A 24445-nucleotide genomic window follows, 5' to 3' on the forward strand; every position below is an offset into this window, starting at 1 on the left:
CACCACCACTTTCCCCATCTCTTTGTCTCTCTCCCTTCCTTCTTTCCCCTCTCCCCCTCTCCCCCTCTCCCTCTTTTCCTCTCACTGCCTTCCTTTTGTACTTTTTTTCTTAATTGCAAGCCTAGCCTTTAACAGCTGAGCCATCTCTCCAGCCCTATCTCCTTTTCCAAGTCCAGGTCTTACCTATCCTAAGCTGGCCTGGAACTTACTATGTAGCTGAGATTGACCTGAACTCAATCCTCCTGCCTTTACCTCATAAATAACTGGGATTTCATGCTCGTTTTATGTGCTGCTAGGGATCAAACTAAGGATTCTACCAACTGAGCTACATCCCAAATTTCCATCCCCCAAGTACATAGGAAGCACCAAATTCGGGTACTCTCAGGAGGTATTTTTTACTTTTCTGTCAAACCTTTTCATATCTGCTTAGTTTTTGTCTGGTCACTGTGTGCAGGACAGTATGTTAGCCTGGGAAGCAGATAATATATCTGTCTATCTATCCATGCTATAGGTTATACCAGCCTCTGTCTGTGCATCAGCTCATTGCACAGGCTTGTTTTCTCTGGCAGGTGGAATTCACCCTTATTCTGTATTTTCCTACAGTTTTCCTACAGGAATGGCAGTGTAGGAAAAGTTATTGTTGGAGAGGCTAGGGACATAGCTCAGTTGGTAAAGTTCCTAGAAGGACCTAAGTTTATTTTAAGGTACAGATAGGGCATGTCCTTTTCTTCCCCTCAGGGAAGGTGGAGGCAGCCAGACTGGTTCCTGAACCTCAACTGGCCTTCAGTTTAGTTTTCTTGTAGAGTTCCAGAGTAGTGAAAGACTGTTTCAAAAAATAAGGTGGACAGCTCCCGAGGAACAGTACGGAAGATTGTCCTCTGGCCTGCACACATGCACTTTTACACTAATGTACATACATACACATGCACACAGAGTCATAGTTGGGCACATAAGACAGTAGAGCAGCCTGACAAGTATTATCTGAAACCTAACAGTGGGTAATTTTTTTCGAGTTATTGGAATTTTTTTTTTATGAATGTTCATTTAGGACATAAGCCTTGTAAACTTCCTGGTTTTAGGCTCACAACCTACTTAGATGTACAGCGTTGCCTGGAGTATTTGGGCTATCTAGGCTATTCCATACTGACGGAACAAGAATCTCAAGCTTCAGCCATTACAGGTAAGCATATATGGATGCCATTCAGCTCATGACTATGATTTTTTTTTTTTTTTTACTCCAGTTTAGGGGAAGGGAGTGTAGCTCAGTTGGTAGAGTGCTTGCCTAGTGTGCATGAGGGTCTTATCCCTAGAGCTGCACAAACTGGGAATGGTGGTGCATACCTGGAATACCAGCACGAGTTCAAGGTCATTGTCAGCTACAAATCCAGTTTGAGGCTAGCTTACGCTATATGAGACCCTTCTCTCAATACAAAAAGAGGGACCTGGGCAGATGATCAGTGGTAAACAGCTCTGACTTTTCTTGCAGAGGACCCTGGTTGGGTCCTCAGCACCCCCAAGGTGCCTCACAGCCATCTGTAACTGTTCCTGGGGATCCAGCATTCTTTTGTGACCTCCATGGACACCAGGCACACACATACATATATGTAGGCAAAGCACTCATTACACATAAATAATTTTTTAAGCCCTTGGGGCCTTTCAAGACCTCCCCCCTCTCTAAGGATGTGTAGGTAGTTAATAGTTGCTGAGGGAAGAAGACATTTTCTTCAGTGGTGTAGCCACTGGTAAGTGGTGAGATGCCAATCCCTGTAAGCAACACTAATGAGTCATAAAAAAAAAAACCAAAACCAAAAACATGAAAATGCGGCTGGAGACATGGCTCAGTGGTTGAGAGAACTACTATTCTAGAGGACCTGACTTCAATTCCCAGCACCTACATGGCAGCTCACAACTGTCTGTAATTCTAATTCCAGGGGACCCAACACCCTCACACAGACATACGTGCAGGCAGAACACCAACACACATGAAACAAAAATCAATTAAACAAAGACATGAGAGACTGGTTGGAAAGGAGAAGGGTTAGCAGGAGTGGGGAAGAAGTGAGAGGGTAACAGGAGGGTGAATATCATCACCGTGTACTATATACATGTGTGCAAATAAACCATTACTATAATAACTAATATATACTAATATAAATGTTTAAAAGGGAATCAGAAATACGAACAAAGTCATTAGGAGGCTGAAAAAGAAAAAACAAACTCAAATATTACAAAGAGTGGAGATATGCTCATCTTATTCTGTGTCTGTATTTGTTTTGCTCATAATTTGGCAATTTCTTTTATTATTTATCAAAGGGGATAGAGTACTTTTGCTTCTTTCTATTCAGTAGTGCTCCAGTGATAAAAATGAGGGGGAGGTCATCCTCAGCAAGTAGAGCTGGAGGCCAGTCTAGGTGACAAGGAATCCTGCCTCAAACTCTCTCCACCCTACCCTACTTCCAAAGAAAGGAATATGGTGCTTTATTGTACTGATTGTAGGGCTTGGGTTTGTTTTCTTTTGTTGCTTTTTGACTAGGTTTCTCTGTGTAGCCCTGGCTGTCCTGGAACTCACTCTGTAGACCAGGGCCTCCAAGAGATCTGGTGGGATTAAAGGCTTGCACCACCACCACCACCACACCACCACCACCACCACCACCACCACCACCACCACCACCACCACCCAGCATTGTTTGTTTGTAAATCAAACATTTCTAAAAGGTGCACCAATACCTAATTTTATAGATGGTTGAATAGAGGCTTAGTGAGTCTTAGTGGTACAAGTTTGTGTTTTTTGTTTTTCTTTTTAGTAACAAGAGATAAAAAGATTGACCTGCAGAAAAAACAGACTCAGAGAAATGTGTTCAGATGTAATGTAATTGGAGTGAAAGGCTGTGGGAAAAGCGGAGTTCTTCAGGCCCTCCTTGGAAGAAACCTAATGGTGAGGACTGTCAGAATATAATTTCTTCTAACAAATGTTTATAATAATAAGTTTACAAAAGTTTTTATGGGCATTATCCTTTTTAGGTCATTATTAGAAGTCATGGTCTACTTATATTAGTGCTGTACAATCTTAGGCTAGCCTTGAATACATAGCTAGTTCCAGGCCATTTTTGAGCTGCTTAGTGAGAGTCTGTTTTAACAAACAAAGCAACAGTAATTCTGTTGAAGATCTATCTCTCTTGCCTCACTGGTGTTAGCTGTCTTAGAAAATCAAAGATTCAGTGACTGCACACATGAAAGCACCTAACAGAGAGTGGCATGAAGTTCCTATATCTAAGGAGTGATGATGCTTAGTCCTGACTATTCCCTTGACTAAGAATACTGTTTACTTAGAGTTCTCATGTGAGACTAGAGTGTACTATGAGAATTGCCAGCAGATGGCTCCAGAATCTATGCTGTTTACTTCCTCTTCAGCTACTGCTTTTACTTTATGCAAAATAAATGCACATTTTGTCTAAGACCCTTAGAACTAAAAAATACAAAGCCAATATCCCATTTTTACTGATAAATAGCAATACAGAGAGGGATGAATGTCTTTTTGTTTTTAATGCACTCATACATGGACAAAGGTATATACTGATGAAATTACTTTCATAATTTATTATTAATTGAGATTTTTGGTTCTGTTTTTAGAGACAGAAGAAAATTCGTGATGATCATAAGTCCTATTATGCAATTAACACTGTCTATGTATATGGGCAAGAGAAATATTTGTTGGTAAGATTTTCTGGGATACAAAGACTTGAAGTATTGGGTACATGTTTAAATGGGTCTGAAACAAATTAGCTTTCATTTAATAGCTGTATGTAGAATGTGTGTGATACTTTTCATTTTGATTTACTCATTGGAATGTTAATTCCATTGATTCTGTGTGGTGATTACATGGGTATAGATAAAGGTAAAACTATTTAGCACTTAATTGTATGTTAGCTACCCCATAATAAGAAACTCAGATGGGAGGCAGAAGAGATGGCTCAACAATTAAAGAGCACTGGCTGCTCTCCCAGAGGACCCGGGTTCAATTCCCAGCACCCACATGGCAGGTAACAGCTGTCTGTAACTCCAGGATCCAACACCCTCACACAGGCATGCATATAGGCAAAATAGCAATAAAAATATATAATTTTTTTTAAAAAAGAAAGAAACTCAGAAAGGAAGACAAAACAAAATTTTCCCTTTTTATTCTGCCATTTTGATTTTAGAAATCTGCTAGAGAGATGACTCAGCAGTTTAGACCATGTACTCCTCTTGAAGAGGATCCAAGTTTGATTCCCAGCACCTACGTCTAGAAGTTCATGACCACCTGTAACTCCAGCTCTAGGGAATCCAGTGCCCACTTCTGGTCTCTTCAGGCACCCTCATGCACATGTACAAACGTTCACACCCACTTCACCCCCCCACACACACACATACACACAAATACATAAATCTTGTTTGTTTTTTGTTTTGTTTGGGTTTTTTTGATATGGAGTCTCATTTTGTGTCCTTGGCTGGCCTCAAGCTCACAGAGATCCACTTGCCTCTCTGCCTCCTGAGTGTTTTTTTTTTTTTTTTAATAAAGTTATTGTTGGTGAGATGGCATCAGTGCTTGCCACAAAACCTGATGGCCTAAATTTGATCCCTGGAATCTACATAAAGATGGGAGGAGAAGCCGGGCGGTGGTGGCGCACGCCTTTAATTCCAGCACTTGGGAGGCAGAGGCAGGCAGATCTCTGTGAGTTCGAGGCCAGCCTGGGCTACCAAGTGAGTTCCAGGAAAGGCGCAAAGCTACACAGAGAAACCCTGTCTCAAAAAACCAAAAAAAAAAAAAAAAAGATGGGAGGAGAAAACCAACTTCACAGAGTTATTCTCTGACATGTTCACACATGCAATGTGTATGTGCCTTCCATACTAATAAATAAAAAACTAAGCCGGGCGGCGGTGGTGGTACATGCCTTTAATCCCAGCACTCGGGAGGCAGAGGCAGGCAGATCTCTGTGAGTTCGAAGCCAGCCTGGTCTCCAAAGTGAGTTCCAGGAAAGGCGCAAAGCTACACAGAGAAACCCTGTCTCAACCAACCCCCCCCCCCAAAAAAAAAAAAAAACAAAAAAAACTAATTGCTTCAAAATAAATTTAATTTTAAATTCTAATGTTATTGGCTAGAAATCAGTGCTGGTACTTGGTGGTTTTTATATAATTGAATCAAGTTTATATGTTTATCAGGGAGGAGTATAGAAAATTATATAAAAAGAGGGAAAAAACAGTGGTGAAATACAGTAGAAAGGTTATATGCTTTCTTTGGGTGCTGTGGTTTCAGTTTCAGACTTGGTTCACAATAGACTGTGACGAAACAGAGTTTTAACCCAGTTAGATTCCTATGGGGAGCTTCTAGCAAATATTAGAAAACATCCACAGTGTTGGCCATGCCTTTAATCCCAGCATGCAGGAGGCAGGGGCAGATGGACCTCTGAATTCGAAGCCAGCCTGGTCTACAGAGTGAGTTCCAGAACAATCAGGGCTACACAGAAACCCTGTCTCGAAAAACCAAAAAGAAAAAATATATATATATATATATATATCCATGCTTTGTTTTTGGAAATAGTTTCTCAGATAATCACATCGAACAAGTGTTACAAATTTTATGATGTTATAATGTTTTACTCTTTCTGATAAGGGTTTTGTGAGTTTCTTATTAAATCTTGTTTGTCTCATATAGTGTTAAATATTAGTACTGAGGAGACATTACTGACTATTAATATTCTTAGGTTGTTCTTTGTAAATAATTTTCCATGTTTTGGGCTATGCATGCTTTCATAATGTTTTGTTTGAAATTTGTCAAGTCATTTTTATATCAATATTATGATTCTTAGTTTCCTGTTATCTTTTTCTTTTCACAAGCTGCACAATATCTCTGAGTCGGAATTTCTAACTGAGACTGAGGTCATTTGTGATGTTGTATGCCTGGTGTATGATGTCACTAATCCCAGATCCTTTGAATACTGTGCCAGGATTTTTAAGGTTTGTTCTTATGCCCATGACTAATTGTAACTTTATATATGGTTGTAAGGATCTGCGGTGTGGTGTTTCCCAGTCAGAAGAGTACAACAAAATAGACTGCAGAGGGCTTTTTTGTTGTTGTTTGGTTGGTTTTTTAAATATATACATCTGTGTGCCCTATTCCTGAAAAATCCTCATTTCATTCTACACTAATAAAGTCCCAGTCATAGGTAATAACATGTTTTTATCTGTGTGACTTTGATGTGTATTCTTGATTGAGAACTTTTGCATTAATAGAAGTTCTTCTTGGCTACTAGGAATGCAAATGTATATTGCCAGTTACCCAAAGAAAAACAGCCAGAGCAAGAGAATAAACCACAGGTTTGCAAACGTATCGTTCACTTTGAGAATATCAACAAGAGTCCACAGGAAGGAGAAAGCTGTATGTGCAAAAGTATCCTAGTATTGTTTTTAATATCAAAAACTTTGGTAAAATCCAGATATCTAACAGTTGAATAATGGTTTTCCAGAAAAGATAAATGTCTTGTGAAATATTATGCAAACACTAAAAACAATAGTCTTCATTCTACAGTGCAGAAATGATACAACCTTATATTTTTAAATGCTGTGTGTAACATAACTACAGCTGTATAAATATAAATGTATGTGGTAAAAGTCTAGAGACAATATAAAGAAAATGATACTTTTCAGTATAGAAAATAGGTATATATTTGAACATGTTAAACATGACAATGACTCTTGAGAATTAGGGTAGGTCTATTTTGTTACCTACCCAGGAAAGTGGTCCTGAATCATGCATAACAACAGGAGACTGACCTTGTGCTACCAAACTTGCTTCTCACTTCGTTTTCTCCCTTTGGAATTATCGTTGCCTTGCCGGTCTGGGGAAATGTTTCCATTTATATTTGGTTAGATAGTAATTTTTGAACTTGCCATCAATATTTGATTTCATTTTTTTTTATTCCATAGCAACATTTTATGGACAGCAGAATTCCCTGCTTAATTGTAGCTGCAAAGTCAGACCTGCATGAAGTTAAACAAGAACATAGTATCTCACCTACTGATTTCTGCAGGAAACACAAAATGCCTCCACCTCAAGCCTTCACTTGCAACACTGCTGATGCACCCAGTAAGGATATCTTTGTTAAGTTGACAACAATGGCCATGTACCCGTAAGTACTTGCTCGGTCTTCATTTTTATGTTGCATGGTTCACAGTAACATTGCATGCCATTAGCCATGGGGGATCTTTGTCACATAGCAATTGTTCAGCAACAGAAAGAAACTTTTTAATGAGAAGGAACAAATTTGAGCAACTGCGAGTTTGGTTTGAGTGTCATAAATGATATAAACAGTGCTTCTAAAGTACTTGTATGTTTTTTGAGCAGGCTGTAGCTGTCCTAACAGGATAGTATAATAATGCACAGCTGCTACCCAACATTGAACAGTAATCCTGCTATGATAAAATGGAGTTGACATCTTGTTGCTTTATGCTTGTAAGGCATTTATTTCCACATGAACACAATTTCATTTTTAAATATTTCTGTTGATTAATTGACCTTTGGTGTGTGAAGAATTCTAAAGTCTTTTGAGAATTTACATTGAACTTACATTTTATGTTTGAAATCAGGATTTGTCTTTTTTAAAGTGCTGTAAAAAGTTAAAAATGGAATGTCCACTATGTAAATATTTTGCATTATTATAGCCACACATTTTATGTACATTTATTATATCTATACATGCATATGTACAAGCGTATAACTATGGTTATCTTCATAGTTCACTAACTGCCTTAAAATTGCATGATCTTAATGACATCCTACTCAAGTAGTATATTTGTATAAATTCTGTTTTGTAACAAAACAGCTTTTCAGGCAGTGCGTTTCTCAGGACTTTAGAGCATATTCTGTTTATTATTCTTTTTTCATGAAAACTAGAATAAAGTATAATCAGTACAATACTCAAATACAGCAGTAATAATTAAACATTGTTGTAAACAAAGACTGAAGCTTCCAAAAGGTCTTAATATAAGATTTAAAAAACCTTATTTCTGTTTTACCTTTGCTTTAAAACTCTCATGTATGTTATCTACAGAGAGGATCATTACAGAGGCAGCCTCTCCCGAGACATGGGCAGCACTGATAGAATAGAGAATTTGAGAAAAATCTGGGTCTTTCTAAAAACTGCTTTGTAAGTTACTTTTTCTTTATGATTCTGTGGGATTTTGTTTACATTTTCTTATAGGGTGGCCAGATCTCCTTCCTTGCTGTTAGTATTTAGAACTATCTAGAAACGCACTGCTTGGTCAGACTCACTGCCTAGCTGTAACGTAGAGTGCCGTCTCTGTTACATCAGTGTACCTCTTCAGCCACATAGGAAACTGCAAGTGTGACTAGAGCTGCGTCTCTACAGCACTTTATGCTAACTCGTGTGTGTGTATATATGATAAATGTACATACATAGATACTTCTTATGTAATTGATACCAAACTACTTCTCATGAAGCATCTCCCTGTTGCTCAGCATACTTTGCATCTCTCCTTTTTGGTGGGTGGAGCCTTGTGGATGTGGAAGTCAGATTCAGTTTATAAATCACAGATGGATTCCAGTATGACAGCTGGCAGTGTCTTGGTAGCAGTGATGTAATTCCTCATCACAAGCCAGGTTTTAAAAAGAAATACTTAAGCATTGATTCTCAAAATTCTTGTTTTTCTTCATATTGAGAATTAGGCACTGTTGGGATGCTGCTAATGCCCACAGCCACGCCACTGTGCACTGTGATCTCATCAGCTCTCACAAGCTAAGCCAAGGCAGATTAGGCCAGTCCTTTGACTGAGAAGCCTCGAAAAATGATCACATGTCACAGGAAGTGATGACATTAATTCATCAGATGGTGCTCTTCCCAGTCAGTACCTCATGGGTTACTTTGTTTGTCTGACCACTGAGCAGTCATTGGTAGTTCCTGCATTGTAGTCAGGGCTTAGGTGAAATGGGTCACCCCATGTGCCTGTGCTAACCAGTGACACTTGACTCAACCAGAAAGGAGTCAGAAAGCCCTTCAATTTCATAACAGATTCAATTGGCTCACTAGTTTTTACATCCTTACCAGAGTCTCATCCATCATACTTATAGCTGCTGTGTTTTGTAGCTGAAATTAACTCTGTATTTCTTGTAGTACAAATTGATGAAGCACTCTGATTTCCTTTGGGAGCCAGGGTGCTTGGTGAATTAAAGACGATGTTGTTCATATCTTCTCAGGGTTGAATCTACTTGTCTGTTGACTTTGTGTATTTGTGACTCTTCTCCTTCCTGGTTTTCAAGCATGTGTGTATGCTGAGGGAGGAGGAAAAGAAGGGAGTGGTTATTCAGTGCTAGCAAACCTTGTTCTTTCAGTTGGCGCTATGGCTTACTCAAGTTTCATTTTTATTAATTTAGATGAGGGTGCCATCTATTGCTGTGCATATTTATTCCACTAAAACTCATCTAATAATGATTCCATTCCCCTCTCCAACATTTTTTTAAAGTGTTAGCTAATATTCCCTAGATTTTCTATAGGGAGGGAGGAAGAACTATTACTACTTACTATGTTTTCAGCAAATGTGGAATTCTGCACAACTTTAGCATGCCCCACACTGTCCTTTTCCTTTCTACAAAGAGTGTTGCATATGCCTAAGTCTTTCTTTTTTTTAAGTTGGCACACTCGACTCGTGCCATATTTATAAGAAAGAACTCAACCCTGTCCTTCTGTGTGTTTTCACAGCCATGCCCGGTTACGCTGTATGTGCACCTGCAACAGGTGTACATTTTGCATCTGTCAGAACTTCCTCAACTCAGACTTGCTGCAATCTGTAAAGAACAAAATCTTCACTGCAGTTCTTAACAGGTTCTTAACTTTATTTACTGGGTACCAGGCATTCTGTTAAAATACAAAAGAAAAAGTGGATAACTATTTATTATACAGCTACTCACTAGAAAGGCAACAAGTCAACTGACCCCTACTAACTCCCACTGAAAGTCTCAATGTGGTGACAATGTTTAGTTTGGTAATCATCATTAATAATGGTTTTTAATTAATAGTTCTTTTTCACTAGGAAAGTTAGTTGTTCCATTTTAGGAGATAATATGTACATAGATCTTTTAGGTGTGAGTTGTAGACTAGGAGGACTTTTATAGTAAAGAAAAGACATGTCAATCTAAAATCAGAAACATTGTACTGTACTTAGTTTGTGTTCCTATGATATATTGTATGCATACCATACTAATATGAACCAGATTCTCTCTTCTTGAAACCATGTATAACTCCAGTATTCCTTTTGGGGGAATGTTTATTTGAAAGAGCATGGCTTCTGGAAACAAGAGTAATAATCAGCTTTAAAGACTTTAAGGAATATGGAAAAAGAAAAAAAGAGCTATCTGCTAGATTCTGAATCCCCTCCCCCAGGTTTGTTAGCCTTGTTTACTCCAAACAGGCAGATCACTTATTGAAGTCATTTAAAGTAAGCTGAACTATGACATAGCCCTATAAAGTAATATATCCTTTTATAAATGAAAGGGGAAAAGTGATGAATTCATTCTCTCAAAGCAATGAACTTTATTTTCATTCTGGTCATGCTACCCTTTTGTAAATCAGTGATTTTTTTTTTTTTTTTAAATTTAAAAGCCCTATGTAATGTTAGTTTGTATCTATCTAAGGATGAATTTGTTTTTTGAAGTCATGTAAATATCATTAAGAGCCAGGCTTGATTAAACAGATGGTCAAGCTAAATACAGATTTGGTTTAAGATGGTCTAGCTAATTGTTCCTTCCTTGAATACTCTAGCCACATCTATATTCTGGCTAGACTCTGGCTGGATCAAATAATCATGGTATATTGTCACCACCAGCATAGTAGCTGAGCCTGTAAAATGCTCACTGTTCTCCTGGAGTTGGAAGCTAGTTTTGAAGGCATTCTTTAAGTGTTTCAGTGAAGCTTTGAGCACTAGCAGCTCCAAAATAAGAATGTAGCCCCTGAAGGCTCTGCTTTGAAGGGATTAATTACCTTGCTCTGCCTCTGTCCTTTGAGAGCATCTTGTAAAAGAGTAACCAGACTCCACCATGGTGACAGACAGAAATGCAAGGCTAGTTCAAACCAAACAAACCTAGGAGCTCTGGTGTTGGGAATCTTAAGAGTTGGAAGATTCTGGAATGCATCTGACTAATCCCATGAGAATGCTTCCCTGCATGCCTTCCTGAGAGGTAGCTATTTGCTTATGGCTTTCTTTTTCGGAGAGAGACTTTGCTTTTGCTTTGAATTTTTTAGCTAAAATATTTTTCCTGTAGCTTTCTCTCTGTGAGTTTAAGTTCTGCTCTTTTGAGCAGCATACAACCACTCTCCCTCATCAACATAGCAATCCTTCAGATTGGAGTATGACCATTATGTCTCCCTTGTTTTCTCTTCTCCATGTAGAACACCCCATTCTCTTTTAGCTTTCACTTAAATTAGGTGCTTTTAGTGGCCTCATCATTCCTGATTGTCATCAGCAGGTGTCAGCAAGAGTGGCTAACAATGCTCCAGGTGTTGTCTGACTGCCCAGAACGGAGAGCAGCCATGTTCTGCACATGTTCAGCACCTGACTAGTGTATGACTAAAGCTTTTATCAGCCCATCCCACTGTTGACATATTTATTAACTCGGGGTTAATTGAAATTGGATCTTTTCTTCATATGAAGTACTATTAAGGCAAATGTTCCTTCCTTTCTAATGTTTTTTTTTTATAATTTGTCTATTATATAACTCATTTTGTTATTTGTGAATTGCATAGATTAGATATGTTTTAGTTTTTAAGATACTGATAAATAATATTGACTACTCAGAGATTGAAAAGAGAGAGAAGTGAACTAGCCATAACGAACTCTGTCAATGATAGATGTAAAATTCAACTAGTGAAAAACATATTCTTGAGCCATGTGTGGGGGCATACACCTGTAATCTGTTTCTCTTTATCTATGTTTTGCCTTGGAGCTTTTTCCCTTTCTTTTCTTTTCTTTTCTTTTCTTTTCTTTTCTTTTCTTTTCTTTTCTTTTCTTCTCTTCTCTTCTCTTCTCTTCTCTTTCTTTCTTTCCTTTCTTTCCTTTCTTATCTTACTTTCCTGCTGTCTTGCTGTCTCCATGGCTGGCTGGCTGGCTGGTGACTGCCTGGCTTCTGGCCCCAGGCATGTCCCTCTCTTTCTCCATCATTCTCTTCTTCCTTCTCTCTCTGGATTCCTTCTACTTATTCTCTGCCTGCTAGCCCCACCTATCCCTCCTCTGCCTAGCTTTTGGCCAGTCAGTGTTTTATTAGACCAATCAGGTGCCTTAGGCAGGCAAGGTGAAACAAATGTAACACATCTTTACATCATTAACAAAGGCAGAAGAAACAAATGTAACACACCTTCACATCTAATGTGAGAAATCCACAGAGTCTATTTAAGGAGCAAAGGAATTTATTAGAGGCCAACTCATTACAGCACAGAAGATTTATCATAGGGTCCAGGAAAGCCAAGCTATTTCCCATGCTGGTCCAAGATCTGCCTGGTCAGTCTCAGCATCCAAACGATGAGGGAGTGAAGAGAGCACCTTGTATGTACATCCCAGGTCTTAAGGGTCCCTGAGAAGCTACACCCCAGGGGCATGTACTTCAAAGTCATAGGCAGATGTAACAGTTACTTGCTGCCTCACTAGGGGCAGTGCTTCAAGGTCATAGTTAGAACAGCTACCCACCACACACATAGTTAAAAGTAATATTCCTCAGTATAAACAAATGTAACACATCTTTGCCTAGTTAAAATAATATTCCACAACAGTGGCATACACCTGCAATCCCAGTACTCAGGAAGCTGAGGCAGGAGGATCTTCAGTTTAAGGCCAGCCTAGTTTACACAGTAAGTTTGAGGCCTGACTGAATTCCATTGTGAGAACCTAGCTCCAAAGAATCAAAATAAAATATTTATTCTTACCTAATATACATTGTGTATTGTATTATCTAGTACACATTGCATATTATTACCTATTATAAATAGTATATTACCTGGTCTACATTGTGTGTTACCTAGTATACATTGCATATTGCTACCTAGTATACATTTTTATATTATTACCTAGTATACATATTATTATCTAGTATACATTATCTATTATTACTTAGTATACATTGTGTCTTATCTATCAGGAGTTTGAGGGAAGGTTTTTCTGAAATCTTTGTATAATTTTCATCACATTCTCCTGACTTACCAATGGATTGTTTTATCTACTAAATAGGAAGTGACATCTGTTTAATATCTTATTCTTGGTGAACCCACCTTGGCTTACATTAATTACTGATTATAAACCACCTATTCATTATCTATTCTAGAAGCTCTTAATTGCTATCATAGCAGACTGATTCATTTTCTGTGTCATTGGTGACAATTTTCCCCGTAGGTTGATTCAGTTTCCAGGTGAGATAGTTTGGAGATGCTTTAAATTGATGTACTTGCTCTACACTGTGATCCTCAAACAAGTAATTTAATAATGGTGTCAGCACTCATCACTGACATCTGCTAATCAAGAACAGAAAGATGAGGAGGAAAACAATGTATGTTTCAGAGCACCCCGTTCTTATCTTAGTTGCCGCTTTGCCATGTATTGGGTAGAAGTGCAGTGAACTTCGTGGGTTCTGTACTAAATTTCTTCAAGGTTATACAGTGGTGTAGGAAAGCAGCATTGGTGGGTTGAGGTCAAAACTCAGTTCCCTAAGGATCTAGAATTCTAGGTGAGTGATGTGAAAGTGTGAGGAGAGATGGTGGCTGAGACAGGTCTGTCTATAACAGGCAGTTACTATTCAGCTGTATCCCTGTGCCATGTAGCTCTGGTGTTGGCTGGCTTTCTGACTCTACAAAAGAATCAACATTTTTATGTGACATGCACTTGGTATGGTGGCCCATGTCTCTAATCCCAACACTAGGGAGGCTGAGGCAGGAGAATTACTATGGGATTGAGGCCAACTTGAGCTACAGAATGAGTTCTAAATCACTCTGGGCTAAAACAAAGCCAGAGGATTATGGCGCATGCCTTTGATCCCAGAACTTGGGAGGTGGAGGCAGAGGCAGGCGGATCTCTGTGAGTTTGAGGCCATCCTGGTCTACAGAGCAAGTTCCAGGACAGCCAGGGCTATTACACAGAAAAACCCTGTCTCAAGAAACCAAGGGAAAAAACAAAAACAAAAAACAAAAAAAAAAAACATACAAAAAACAAAGTCAGGTGTAGTGACAAACACATTTAGTCCTAGGCTCCTGGGCGGCACAGGTAGGTAGATCTCTGAGTTTGAGGCCTGTCTACATAGTCTACAGAGTGAGTTCCAGGACAGGCAGGAATTTTCCTGGTAATTGACAAATATCCACTACAAACTTTAGAAATTACTGGGACAAAACTTGTTTATAAGCTGCCATTTTTTTTTTTTTTTGGTTTTTTCGAGACAGGGTTTCTCTGTGTAGCTTTGCGCCTTTTTCCTGGAGCTCACTTGGTAGCCCAGGCTGGCCTCGAACTCACAAAGATCCGCCTGCCTCTGCCTCCCAAGTGCTGGATAAGCTGCCATTTTGCAGTCATAGTTTTAAGATAAAGTTCCCTGAAAATAGAGGCAAATAGAATGTAGTGTAGTGCTGAGGCAGGAGATTGCCACAAGTTCAAGATCCTATTACAAACAAATATGACAGAAAAAAAAAGGCCCCCAAGGAGTGGCAATGTCTCTGCTCTTCACCCCACAATTGAACTACTTACCCAAGAGAAAGTATTCAGACAGTGGAAGAGAATGAAAACATCTCTATTTTCTCAGGTTTTAACAGTATTTGAGGATTGGTCACTATTGGTTTGCCATGCTAAACGTATCTTAATTAATATAATTAATGTAAGCAGTAAAAGAAAAAAGAAAAAGATCAGTTTCTTTATTAAAAGTCATCAAAGAACTTTTCACTGAGCTTCATTTCCCAAGGAGGGTTTTCACTTTTCATGAAGTGTTTGATTTAAAGAAAGTGAGACATGGTGGTGGGCTCACATTGCTTGCTTTTAATCCCAGCACTCCAGAGGCAGAGACAGGAAGATCCCTATGAGTTCCAGGCAAGCCTTGTTTACATAATTCCAGAACATCAAGGGCTGCATAGAGACACATATTTCATATATGAATAGTTTTGTGTTTTTCTTTAGAACAACAGTGAATAACTAGAATTGAATGAACTAAAATACACATTTGAGGGATAATAACGTAGTCAGATTGGGCTGGAGAGATGGCTCAGAGGTTAAGAGCACTGCCTGCTTTTTCAGAGGTCCTGAGTTCAATTCCCAGCAACCACATGGTGGCTCACAATTAGATCTAGTGCCCTCTTCTGGACTGAAGGCATACATGTTGGCAGAACACTATATACATAATAATAAATAAATCTTTAAAAATAACCCAAAAAACATGTAGTCAGATCATTTTATCTTTGGGAATGCTTTCATTTCCAATAGTGCAAATTATGCTAATTGGTAAAAACACCTTTTGAGATTATTTTAATTTTAAATACTTTTTTGGATATGAAAGTGATAAACTGAGTATATAGGAACGAGCTTGATTGTTGGTTTGACCTACCCAGAATTCTTACTTAGTACCTATTATTCTGACTCAGAACAATCCCACTTTATGTGGTAATACTATAGGAGTTAATGTATAGGAGAGTGCTGTGGAGTTGATCTGTCCTTTAGGTATTCTTTCCATTCAGTCACCTGTGATACTTAGTGATTTTTAGTCATATTTGTACATTTTTCATATAGTATATTTTGGTCATGTTCTTTCTCCCTTCTTAAATAGTCTTGATCTCTTTCAAAGCAAGGTTTCTGCATGTAATCGTCCCACTTTTCCTAACTTACAATTTAAGCATAATGGTTTACAATTCACTATTTTGGTGCGATTTTCTTATGTGCTTTGTTTGGCTTTAGGGTTTATTTTTTCGTTCCATTGTATTTGCATTAGCCATTAAATTATTTATTCACATTTGGTAGCTAAGTGCATAATTCATGCTATTTGCCGACTTAAAGATACATGGATAGACATTATCCCCATTGTATTTTTAATACATTTTAAAACTAATTATATGTGGTGTTTATTTTAAGCTGATTACTAATAGATTACTTCACTTGTCTATGTTTCTTTGATAATCACCCAACTTCTTCCCTTCTAAAGTTTGAATTCATGTTACTTTATTTAGTCCTTTCAAAAGAAAGGACTTTATTTTTTGTCAGACCAAAAGGAATTGCTTTTTGATAGAATTGTCTTTTTTTTTTTTTTTTTTTTTTTTTTTGGTTTTTCGAGACAGAGTTTCTCTGTGTAGCTTTGCGCCTTTCCTGGAACTCACTTGGTAGCCCAGGCTGGCCTCGAACTCACAGAGATCCACCTGGCTCTGCCTCCCGAGTGCTGGGATTAAAGGCGTGTGCCACCACCGCCCGGCTTAGAATTGTCTTTTGAAAAGGGTCTGTTCCTAGGATCATAGATACCAGGACTCTAAGTGCTCTTAGAATATTATGCTGTAGTAAAGTAGTATGTACAAAGAAGTCCTGTTTTAGTGTCTTGTATGCATCATCTACTTTCCTTTGTATGTCTTTAAGAACAGGTCTTTGAATCTCTCTAACACATAGGTGAGGTTTGGGTTTTTTTAGATTTATTTATCTTATTTTATGTATATGAGACTTTTGCCTGCATGTGTGTATGTACACCACCATGTACATCCTTGATGCCTGAGAAGGAAGAAGAGGGTGTCATCCTCAAGAACTGTAGTTACAGATGGTTGTCAACCCCCATGTGGGTGCTGGGACTTGAACTCAGATCCTCTGGAAGAGCAGCCTATGTTCTTACCTGCTGACATGGTCAAGGTCAAGGTCAGCAAGCAAGGCAACAGTTACCCAAAACAGGCCCTATATGTTCCCCTTTTACTAAAAAATGAGCTTCTGACTTAGGTTGCGTGGGACGGCAGCAGGTCACCTTACCCATCACCTGCCCAGGCCACACAGGCGAAGAGTATTTTCTTACAAGTTCATCCCTGAGATACACAAGTGGAGTTGTAAAATTACAACCTTGCATCTAAGCTGTTAACACCCATTATGCAGGATACACAGACAAGGAACTTCCCTTAAACATTCAGGAAGGTGGACACTAAAACAGGACTTCTTTGTACATATATTCCTCCAGCTCCTATAGTTAAATTTAAGATTACTCAAGAATTTGTGTTACAGATCTCAGTCAGCTGCTGATAATTAGGATTTCAGATTATTTTCCACTTGGTTCGTATATTAAAGAACATGACAAGATAGAGTTTGCCTGATTTGCTCTTTTTTTTACACATTTGCTGTGTATCTAAATCATCTATAAACTTGAATTCTTACTGCTTGGGGATGCATTTCTTGACACTGGTGCCTATCTACACTCTTTTCCAAAGTATGTCACTATTAGGCATGCTCAGTTAACAGCTTGCTGGTGATTTCTGCCCCACTGGGTGCTGTGCACTGATTTTGTAGTCTTTCCTGAGAAACTTCTTGTTAAATATTTCATGCCTTCTAGCTCCGTTAGGAGAATTGTACTAGCAGTGCCAGGATTGTAGGTCAATGTGAGAGTGCTTGCCTCACATGTATGAGGCCAGGCTTTGATCCCTGGCACTACACACACACACACACACACACACACACACACACACACACACTGAAATCAGAATAACAAACTGGTAGCAGTAATGGCATTATTATTACATAAATGTAGGAAATACCAGGTAAAAACACCTGGAGAATTGAAACAAGGAGGTTCAGAGACATTTTTTGTTTTTGTTGTTGTTGTGGTTGTTGTTGTTTGTGTGTGTGTGTGTGTGTTTTAGAGTATTTAGAAACAGAACTTGATTGTAGTTTGATAGCCTTGGTGTAGTTTTCAACTTGAAATTAGGAAAAGGGAAAGGCTGTATGTAATACTTGTGTGTCCTAAGAACTCAAAGAATTCATGCATTACAGTTATCTAAGAGTATTTTCTTTATTCTATTTTATTTTATTTTATTTTATTTTTTAATCCTGAATGCTTAAATACAGACTTACAGCACAATGGGAGAACTCTGGATGTTTTACAACCTTGCATCTAAGCTGTTAACACCCATTATGCAGGATACACAGACAAGGAACTTCCCTTAAACATTCAGGAGGGTGGAACCCAGGAGGGAATTAGCATAGGGAGGATATCAAGGTCAAGGTCAGCAAGCAAGGCAACAGTTACCCAAAACAGGCCCTATATGTTCCCCTTTTACTAAAAAATGAGCTTCTGACTTAGGTTGCGTGGGACGGCAGCAGGTCACCTTACCCATCACCTGCCCAGGCCACACAGGCGAAGAGTATTTTCTTACAAGTTCATCCCTGAGATACACAAGTGGAGTTGTAAAATTAGAATTATCACTTATATTAGTGCATTTGTTTCCTATGAGTTATAGTTAGAAAGGATCAATGGAAAGATGAAAGAAATGAAAATTAAAACTTCAGATTTCTTTCTAAGAAGTTATAGGAGAATATTAATTAAAGTAATACTGAAAGTATAACAAATGGACAGGAGAGCCGGTTCAGTGGTTAAAAGCAATTGTTGCTCTTGAGGAGGACCCAGGTTTGATTCCCAATACCCACATGATGGTTCACAACCATCTGTAACTCCAGTTCCAGAAGATCCTATATACAGATAGCCTCCTTCTCACCTCTAAGAGCAATAAGCATGCACATAGTGCACATAAATACATATAGGCAAAACAAATTTAAAAAAAAAAAAACTATTTGTTATGTATACAGTATTCTGCCTGCATGTATTCCCGATGCCAGAAGAGGGCACCAGATCTCATTATGGATGGTTGTAAGTCACCATGTGATTGCTGAGACTTAAACTCAGGACCTTTGGAAGAGCAGCCAGTGCTCTTAACCTCTGAGTCATCTCTCCAGCCCCCAGCAAAACACATTTTAAAAAAAATCTAAAAAATAAAGCTGACCAGTGGTGGTGCACACCTTTTATCCCAGCACTTGGGAGGCAGAGGCAGAGGCAGGCAGATCTCTGAGTTCGAGGCCAGCCTGGTCTAGAGAGTGAGTTCCAGAACTGCCAGGGCTACACAGAGAAACAGTCCCCAAAAACAAAACAAAACAGTCATAAACTGTTTAAAAATACAACAAACGTAACAAAAAGGAATCTGGCTGTAGTTGGCACACACTTAAAATCCCAGAACTCAGGAAACTGGGGCAGAACTAAACCTTGTCTCAAATACAAAGGGCCAGCAAAATGCCCCAGTGGGTAAAGGCACTCTCCACTTAAGCATGACAGTCTGAGTTCAGCCCCTGCGATCCACCAAATAGAAGAAGAGAACTGACTCCCTCATGTTGGCCTCTGACCTCCACATGTATGCCGAGGCACTGCCCTGTCCCATTCCCTACCCCCACAAGTAATAAAATTTGAAAATGACAGAGACACGGGGAGCTTTGTAAAGCCCGTCCTCATGTAAGGACTGCTCATGAGAAGTCACTCTGACAGAACTAATTGGGCATGGCTAACTTGAATGCTAATCCCTTCCTCTCTGTACCTGCATATTGAAGACTAGAGGAGAAAATTCCAAAACAAAAGCAAACTGTCTGGACACAGTGGCTCCTGCCTGTAATTCCAGCCCTGGAAGGCAGAGGTCAGGCTCAAGGTCAGCCTCAGCAACGTCACAAATCCCTGCCTGGAAATAAAAAAGTAGACTTGGGGATGTAGCTCAGTGATGGAGTGTGCAAGGCCCTAGGTTATTCCCTAGTATTACCCACAAAATAGACACTCCAAGTTGAAACAAAAGCTCTGATATACTTTCAGCATGTGCTATTTGTCAGTGGTTCTCAACCTTCCTAATGCTGTAACCCTTTAATACAGTTCCTACTGTGGTGACCCTCACCCCCCAACCACGAAGTTATTCTCGTTGCTACTTCATAACTGGAATTTTGCTACTGTTATGAATCATAACATAAAATATTTGTTTCGCGATGGTCTTAGGTGACCCTGTGAAAGGCTCATTTGAACACACCTCCCTCCAAGGGATTGAGACCCACATGTTGAGAGTCACTGCTTTAAATCATCTCTTTCCTTATTGGAAATGCAAATTCTGTTCATCTCAGTATGGATCCTTGATGATCTAACAGTATGGAATGTTGGAGTCATTTTTTTTGGATAGTACTTTTACTTTTCAACATTCTGAAATTCTAAGCATATAAACTTCATGACTAGTAATTGTTAACATCAGTTGAGTGACTTATTGTGGTTATCATATGCTGTCAGGCAATGCTTATGGTAGTGGTTTGAAGGATTTTTCTCAGTGTCTCATATACTAAGACCAGCCTCCTAGGGATATGTTGGGGATGCATGTAGCAGCTTCAGGTTTCCTTGCTCAGAGTATGAATGTTTTAAGAGTACATAGAGTGTTTTTAACTCAGCAATTATCTATGTAATGCATATATTTTAAATATAGAAAGCATAAGATTCAATCTTATAGAAAAGCAACCCAAAATACATATAGGATGTTTACTTAAGAGATGTTATTTTAAGTCCCGTTCTTTCGTGAGCCCTGCACTGCCAACTGTGTGCATGTGTGTGAAAGGTTAAAAGCCCGTGTAGCTGAGTGGGGTGCCATGCTGTTAGCAGACGACGAAGGCAGTGTTACTCACCAGGTGCACGCCGTCAGCTCTATAGAAGATTCCATCTTCATGGAGTCATCTCATGGTCAGCTTTTTCTTGATGACAGGTAACATTTCCACCACCAGTGGGTTGGCCTTGTTGGAATCTTCCCAGCTAGAGAAACCTGAGATCTAAATATTCTCTTCCCTAACCTTTTAAGAAAATAAAACATTGCCTGTTGGGAGAACTGACTTGCAGTGTAGAGTAAACCTGTGTTATCACTTTGCTTTGTCAAACCTAACTGAGAAGAGACTTGTGGTGAGGATGCAGTGTGGAGTGCATGTGTTGTTTGGCTGTGGGGAGAAGCATGGGGCACTGGCTTGTGTTGCAGTGGTTTCTCGATGAACGGATTGCATTTTGTGAGAGCTAATCCAGACATTCTGTAGCTGTGACCAAGGCAAAGTCATTGTGTACAGTTTGAACTCTCGGCTCTTAACTTCTTTGCGTATGACAGCATCTTGGTCTTTTTGCTTCAAATCTGCCTAATTGTAAAGTAACCAAGACTGTCTCACTAAGCTCTTAATTCTGAAAGTTTTTACATCACCTCAATTGTACGCACTTAACTAAGAACCCAGCCTAATTCTCTTCATTGACACTTAATAAAATGATCCAACCGTTGTTTTAAGCTTTTTCCTCTTCATGGTAAGCTGTCATACTTGAGACACCTGACGGTGCTTAGCAGTGTTATTAACTGAGCATGCTCACAAACTCAGTTTGTGGTGTTAGGCTGTCCCTGTTCCTGTTCCTGTTGTGTAGAATACAGCTTCATTTGTGTCATTGCCTTTAATGCATCCTATCCATCGTGCCCTTTATTTGGCGTCATTATCACTGCCTGTTTAACTAACATCAAGGTTTGCTGGTTTTAGTTTTAGGTTTTTGTCTCTTCAGTTAACAGTAACCAAACTAATGCAAGCTGGCCAGTCTTCCCTTTCTCTTTGGGAGGAATTTTTTAGAGGGGGTGAATTTTATAAGTCTCAAGTTTTTCACATATTAAGCACTGCTCTTGAGACAGTATTATTGTCACTTGTCAATTAACTGCTTACAAGATAGTCTTTGATTCCTGAGGGTAGAAGATTTTGTCTTACTCACATTTTGTGAATAAGACTCTCAGAATTGTGAGACTCCAGCCTAATTCTCATTTTGAAGGACTGTGGTGACATTAAAATGTATTCAGCTGATTCATCCAACTTTATTTCCCATGTGACAAAACTGATAAAATTTTAGAGGTCAGTTTCCAAGTAGTAGCTAATTGTAAAGACATTTGTCTTTACTGATGTCTGTATTATGTATAGCCATATTTATAAATGTTTTGGGTAAGCATTACTGTATGCAATTAGCCTGACAAGTGTTCTAATACTTCCCCCAGATAGACTGTTAGATGATTGCTATAAAATCTTCCTACTAATAATGTTTTAAATATTAATTCTATTTTCTGACTGCAGGCACGTGACACAAGCTGACCTCAAGAGCTCCACGTTCTGGCTTCGAGCGAGTTTTGGTGCTACTGTTTTTGCAGTTTTGGGCTTTGCTATGTACAAAGCATTATTGAAACAGCGATGATTAAAAATAATAATAATAATAATAACCGGCCTACCAAAAGCAAATACTTTTATGTACATTCTGAATGCTTTAAATTCTGCTAGAAATATTGAGATATTTATACATGCAGAGTTACTTTATTAATATTTGTAATTCATGCATAAGAGTATTTTACTGATAGTAATGACTGCAGTATTAGCTGGCATGTGGAAAGAAAACACCTTAGTAGCCAAACTTAAGTGGCTAAATTTCAGAGGCCAAAAGGGAATATTTTGTAAATAATGTATATATTCAAGCAAGATATGGTCTCCCAAACTGAGTTCTAGAAATGGTGTTTGCAGACATTTCTACATTAGTGTCATAGTGTTCACTTGGCTCACTCTGCTAGGTGTCAGTCACCAGAGACTGTGTTACTCATGGATCACATATTTATTTCACGTTGACTCAGAATGACCCTTTGGCTTCTACAGCCATTTCTCTCTATTTTTAAGATCACACAGGAGTCAAGGTCAGCTTTCCAAAACCACTTTGTTTCTGCTACTTACGGTAGGCCAGCATCAAAGCCATTGTGAAATCTAGAAAATTGTGTATCTGGGTGTGTGGCTGAGGAACTGAGGCAGAAGCAGTTCGCAGAGGTGTTACCTATGTGACTACATTGCTTCTTTGTCAGTGTGTGGGATTTTATAGCCCTTTCAATCAAATGAGAAAACAATTTGTATATTATCAGTGTTTTCAGTTTAAATAAACAAGCCACCCTGACCACTGCTGAGTTTCACCTCAAGTGGAGACCGTTCTAGAGTGGCCGTGTCTGTTGTAGTGTCGCCTAGCTGCATGTGTTGTGAAGTCTTCTGCATCTGGCCAGGATAATCTAGAGGCAACACTTTTTTAATGGTAAAATAAATCTAATGACTATAAACTCTCACAAGAAACCTATTTTTTCCATCATTGACCTTTTCAGGTATTTAAATAAATAACTGCTGTGTAATGTGATCTTGGGTTTTTGTGTCTTATAAAGTAAGTGTCTCTGTTCACATGTATGGCAGCTCCTCTGGTTTCTACCTTTCTTAGGTTAGAGATTATTTTTTATACAAAAACATAATACTCAGTAGGAAGGAAGCTGAATAGGATTTGTGTGTCTAGATCTGTCTACAGTCTAGAGGTGTGTCCTCCGAGGCCAGTGTGCCTCTCCCTGCGCCGACTGCTGTGGCCTCTGCTGGCTCATGTTAGTCTTCACCTTTAAGATGATGCTTCTTCCCTCCACTGTTCTGAGGATAGTTTCTCACATGATCACACTTCATGAGCAACTAATAGCAACTTCGTGCATTATAAACTTGTTCTCTTGCTTATTCCCTGTCTTTCCTTCCTCTTCCCATTTTCATTCTGAGTTTGAAGAAAAAAAAATTAAACATGGCAACACCTCATTTTTATCATTTTCTTTAAATTTTGTATTTCACTGTATTTATTTTATATATCTGTGTGTATATGGGCCCGTGTGTGTGGTCAGAAGACACATTAGAGGAGTCAGTCCTCTGGTACAGTGTGGTCTTGGCGTGGAACTCAAGCTGGCAGTCTTGGTAAGCAGGTGCCTTTGCCCGCTGAGCTATCTCTCAGGCCCTTAATTTTCATTGTTTTCTGACAATTTCCCATGTACCAAATAAATTGATCTCAGTTGCACACTCTTCAAAGACAGCTATTTCTTTTCTTCTACATTTCTTTTTATTTTGGTAAAATAATAAACCTTATAGACTGCTGTGTTTGTAAGAAACAGGAAAGAAAGCAATTTATCAAGAGATGGAAAGTGGCCAGGCATGGTGGTGCACACCTTTAAACCCAGCATTCAGGAGGCAGAAGCAGGTGTATCTCTGAATTCGAGGCCAGCCTGGTCTATGGAGTGAGTTCCAGGTCAGTTCCAGGGCTACACAGAGAGACCCTGTCTCCAGGTGGGTTGGAGTACATGTGTGGAAAGTGCTGGGTTTATACATTTAAACTTTTTTCTCAACCTTATTATTTTATTTATGTATTTATTTATTCTGAGGGCTCCAGGTAGGTTTGGGTATATGTGTGGAAAGTGCTGGGTTTATGTATTTAAACCTTTCCTCAGTCTTATTTCATTTATTTATTTAGAGGTTTTTGAGACAAGGTCTCACCTAAGTACTTTGGCTGGCCTGGAACTCCTTTTGTTGACCA

The 24445-nt window shown here is 38.9% G+C and overlaps 1 protein-coding gene across 6 annotated transcripts in view; it reads left to right on the forward strand.

Moving 5' to 3' along the window:
- Rhot1 (ras homolog family member T1) overlaps positions 1-23937 on the forward strand; it is a 74146-nt gene extending 50209 nt beyond the window's left edge. Inside the window, exons 14-22 of one of the 6 annotated variants that reach the window (XM_028866954.2) lie at positions 1080-1180; positions 2805-2935; positions 3631-3714; positions 5875-5994; positions 6964-7166; positions 8088-8183; positions 9753-9875; positions 20643-20786; positions 22162-23937. In XM_028866954.2, coding sequence (XP_028722787.1) covers positions 1080-1180; positions 2805-2935; positions 3631-3714; positions 5875-5994; positions 6964-7166; positions 8088-8183; positions 9753-9875; positions 20643-20786; positions 22162-22279 — 1120 coding nt within the window. In that variant the 3' untranslated portion in view covers positions 22280-23937. The remainder of the gene's footprint in view (positions 1-1079; positions 1181-2804; positions 2936-3630; positions 3715-5874; positions 5995-6963; positions 7167-8087; positions 8184-9752; positions 9876-20642; positions 20787-22161) is intronic. The other 5 variants (XM_028866955.2, XM_028866956.2, XM_028866960.2 and 2 more) reach the window with 5 other exon arrangements.
- The last annotated feature ends 508 nt before the right edge of the window (positions 23938-24445 follow it).

This window comes from Peromyscus leucopus, chromosome 8b, assembly GCF_004664715.2.
Source record: "Peromyscus leucopus breed LL Stock chromosome 8b, UCI_PerLeu_2.1, whole genome shotgun sequence".
Taxonomy (NCBI): domain Eukaryota; kingdom Metazoa; phylum Chordata; class Mammalia; order Rodentia; family Cricetidae; genus Peromyscus; species Peromyscus leucopus.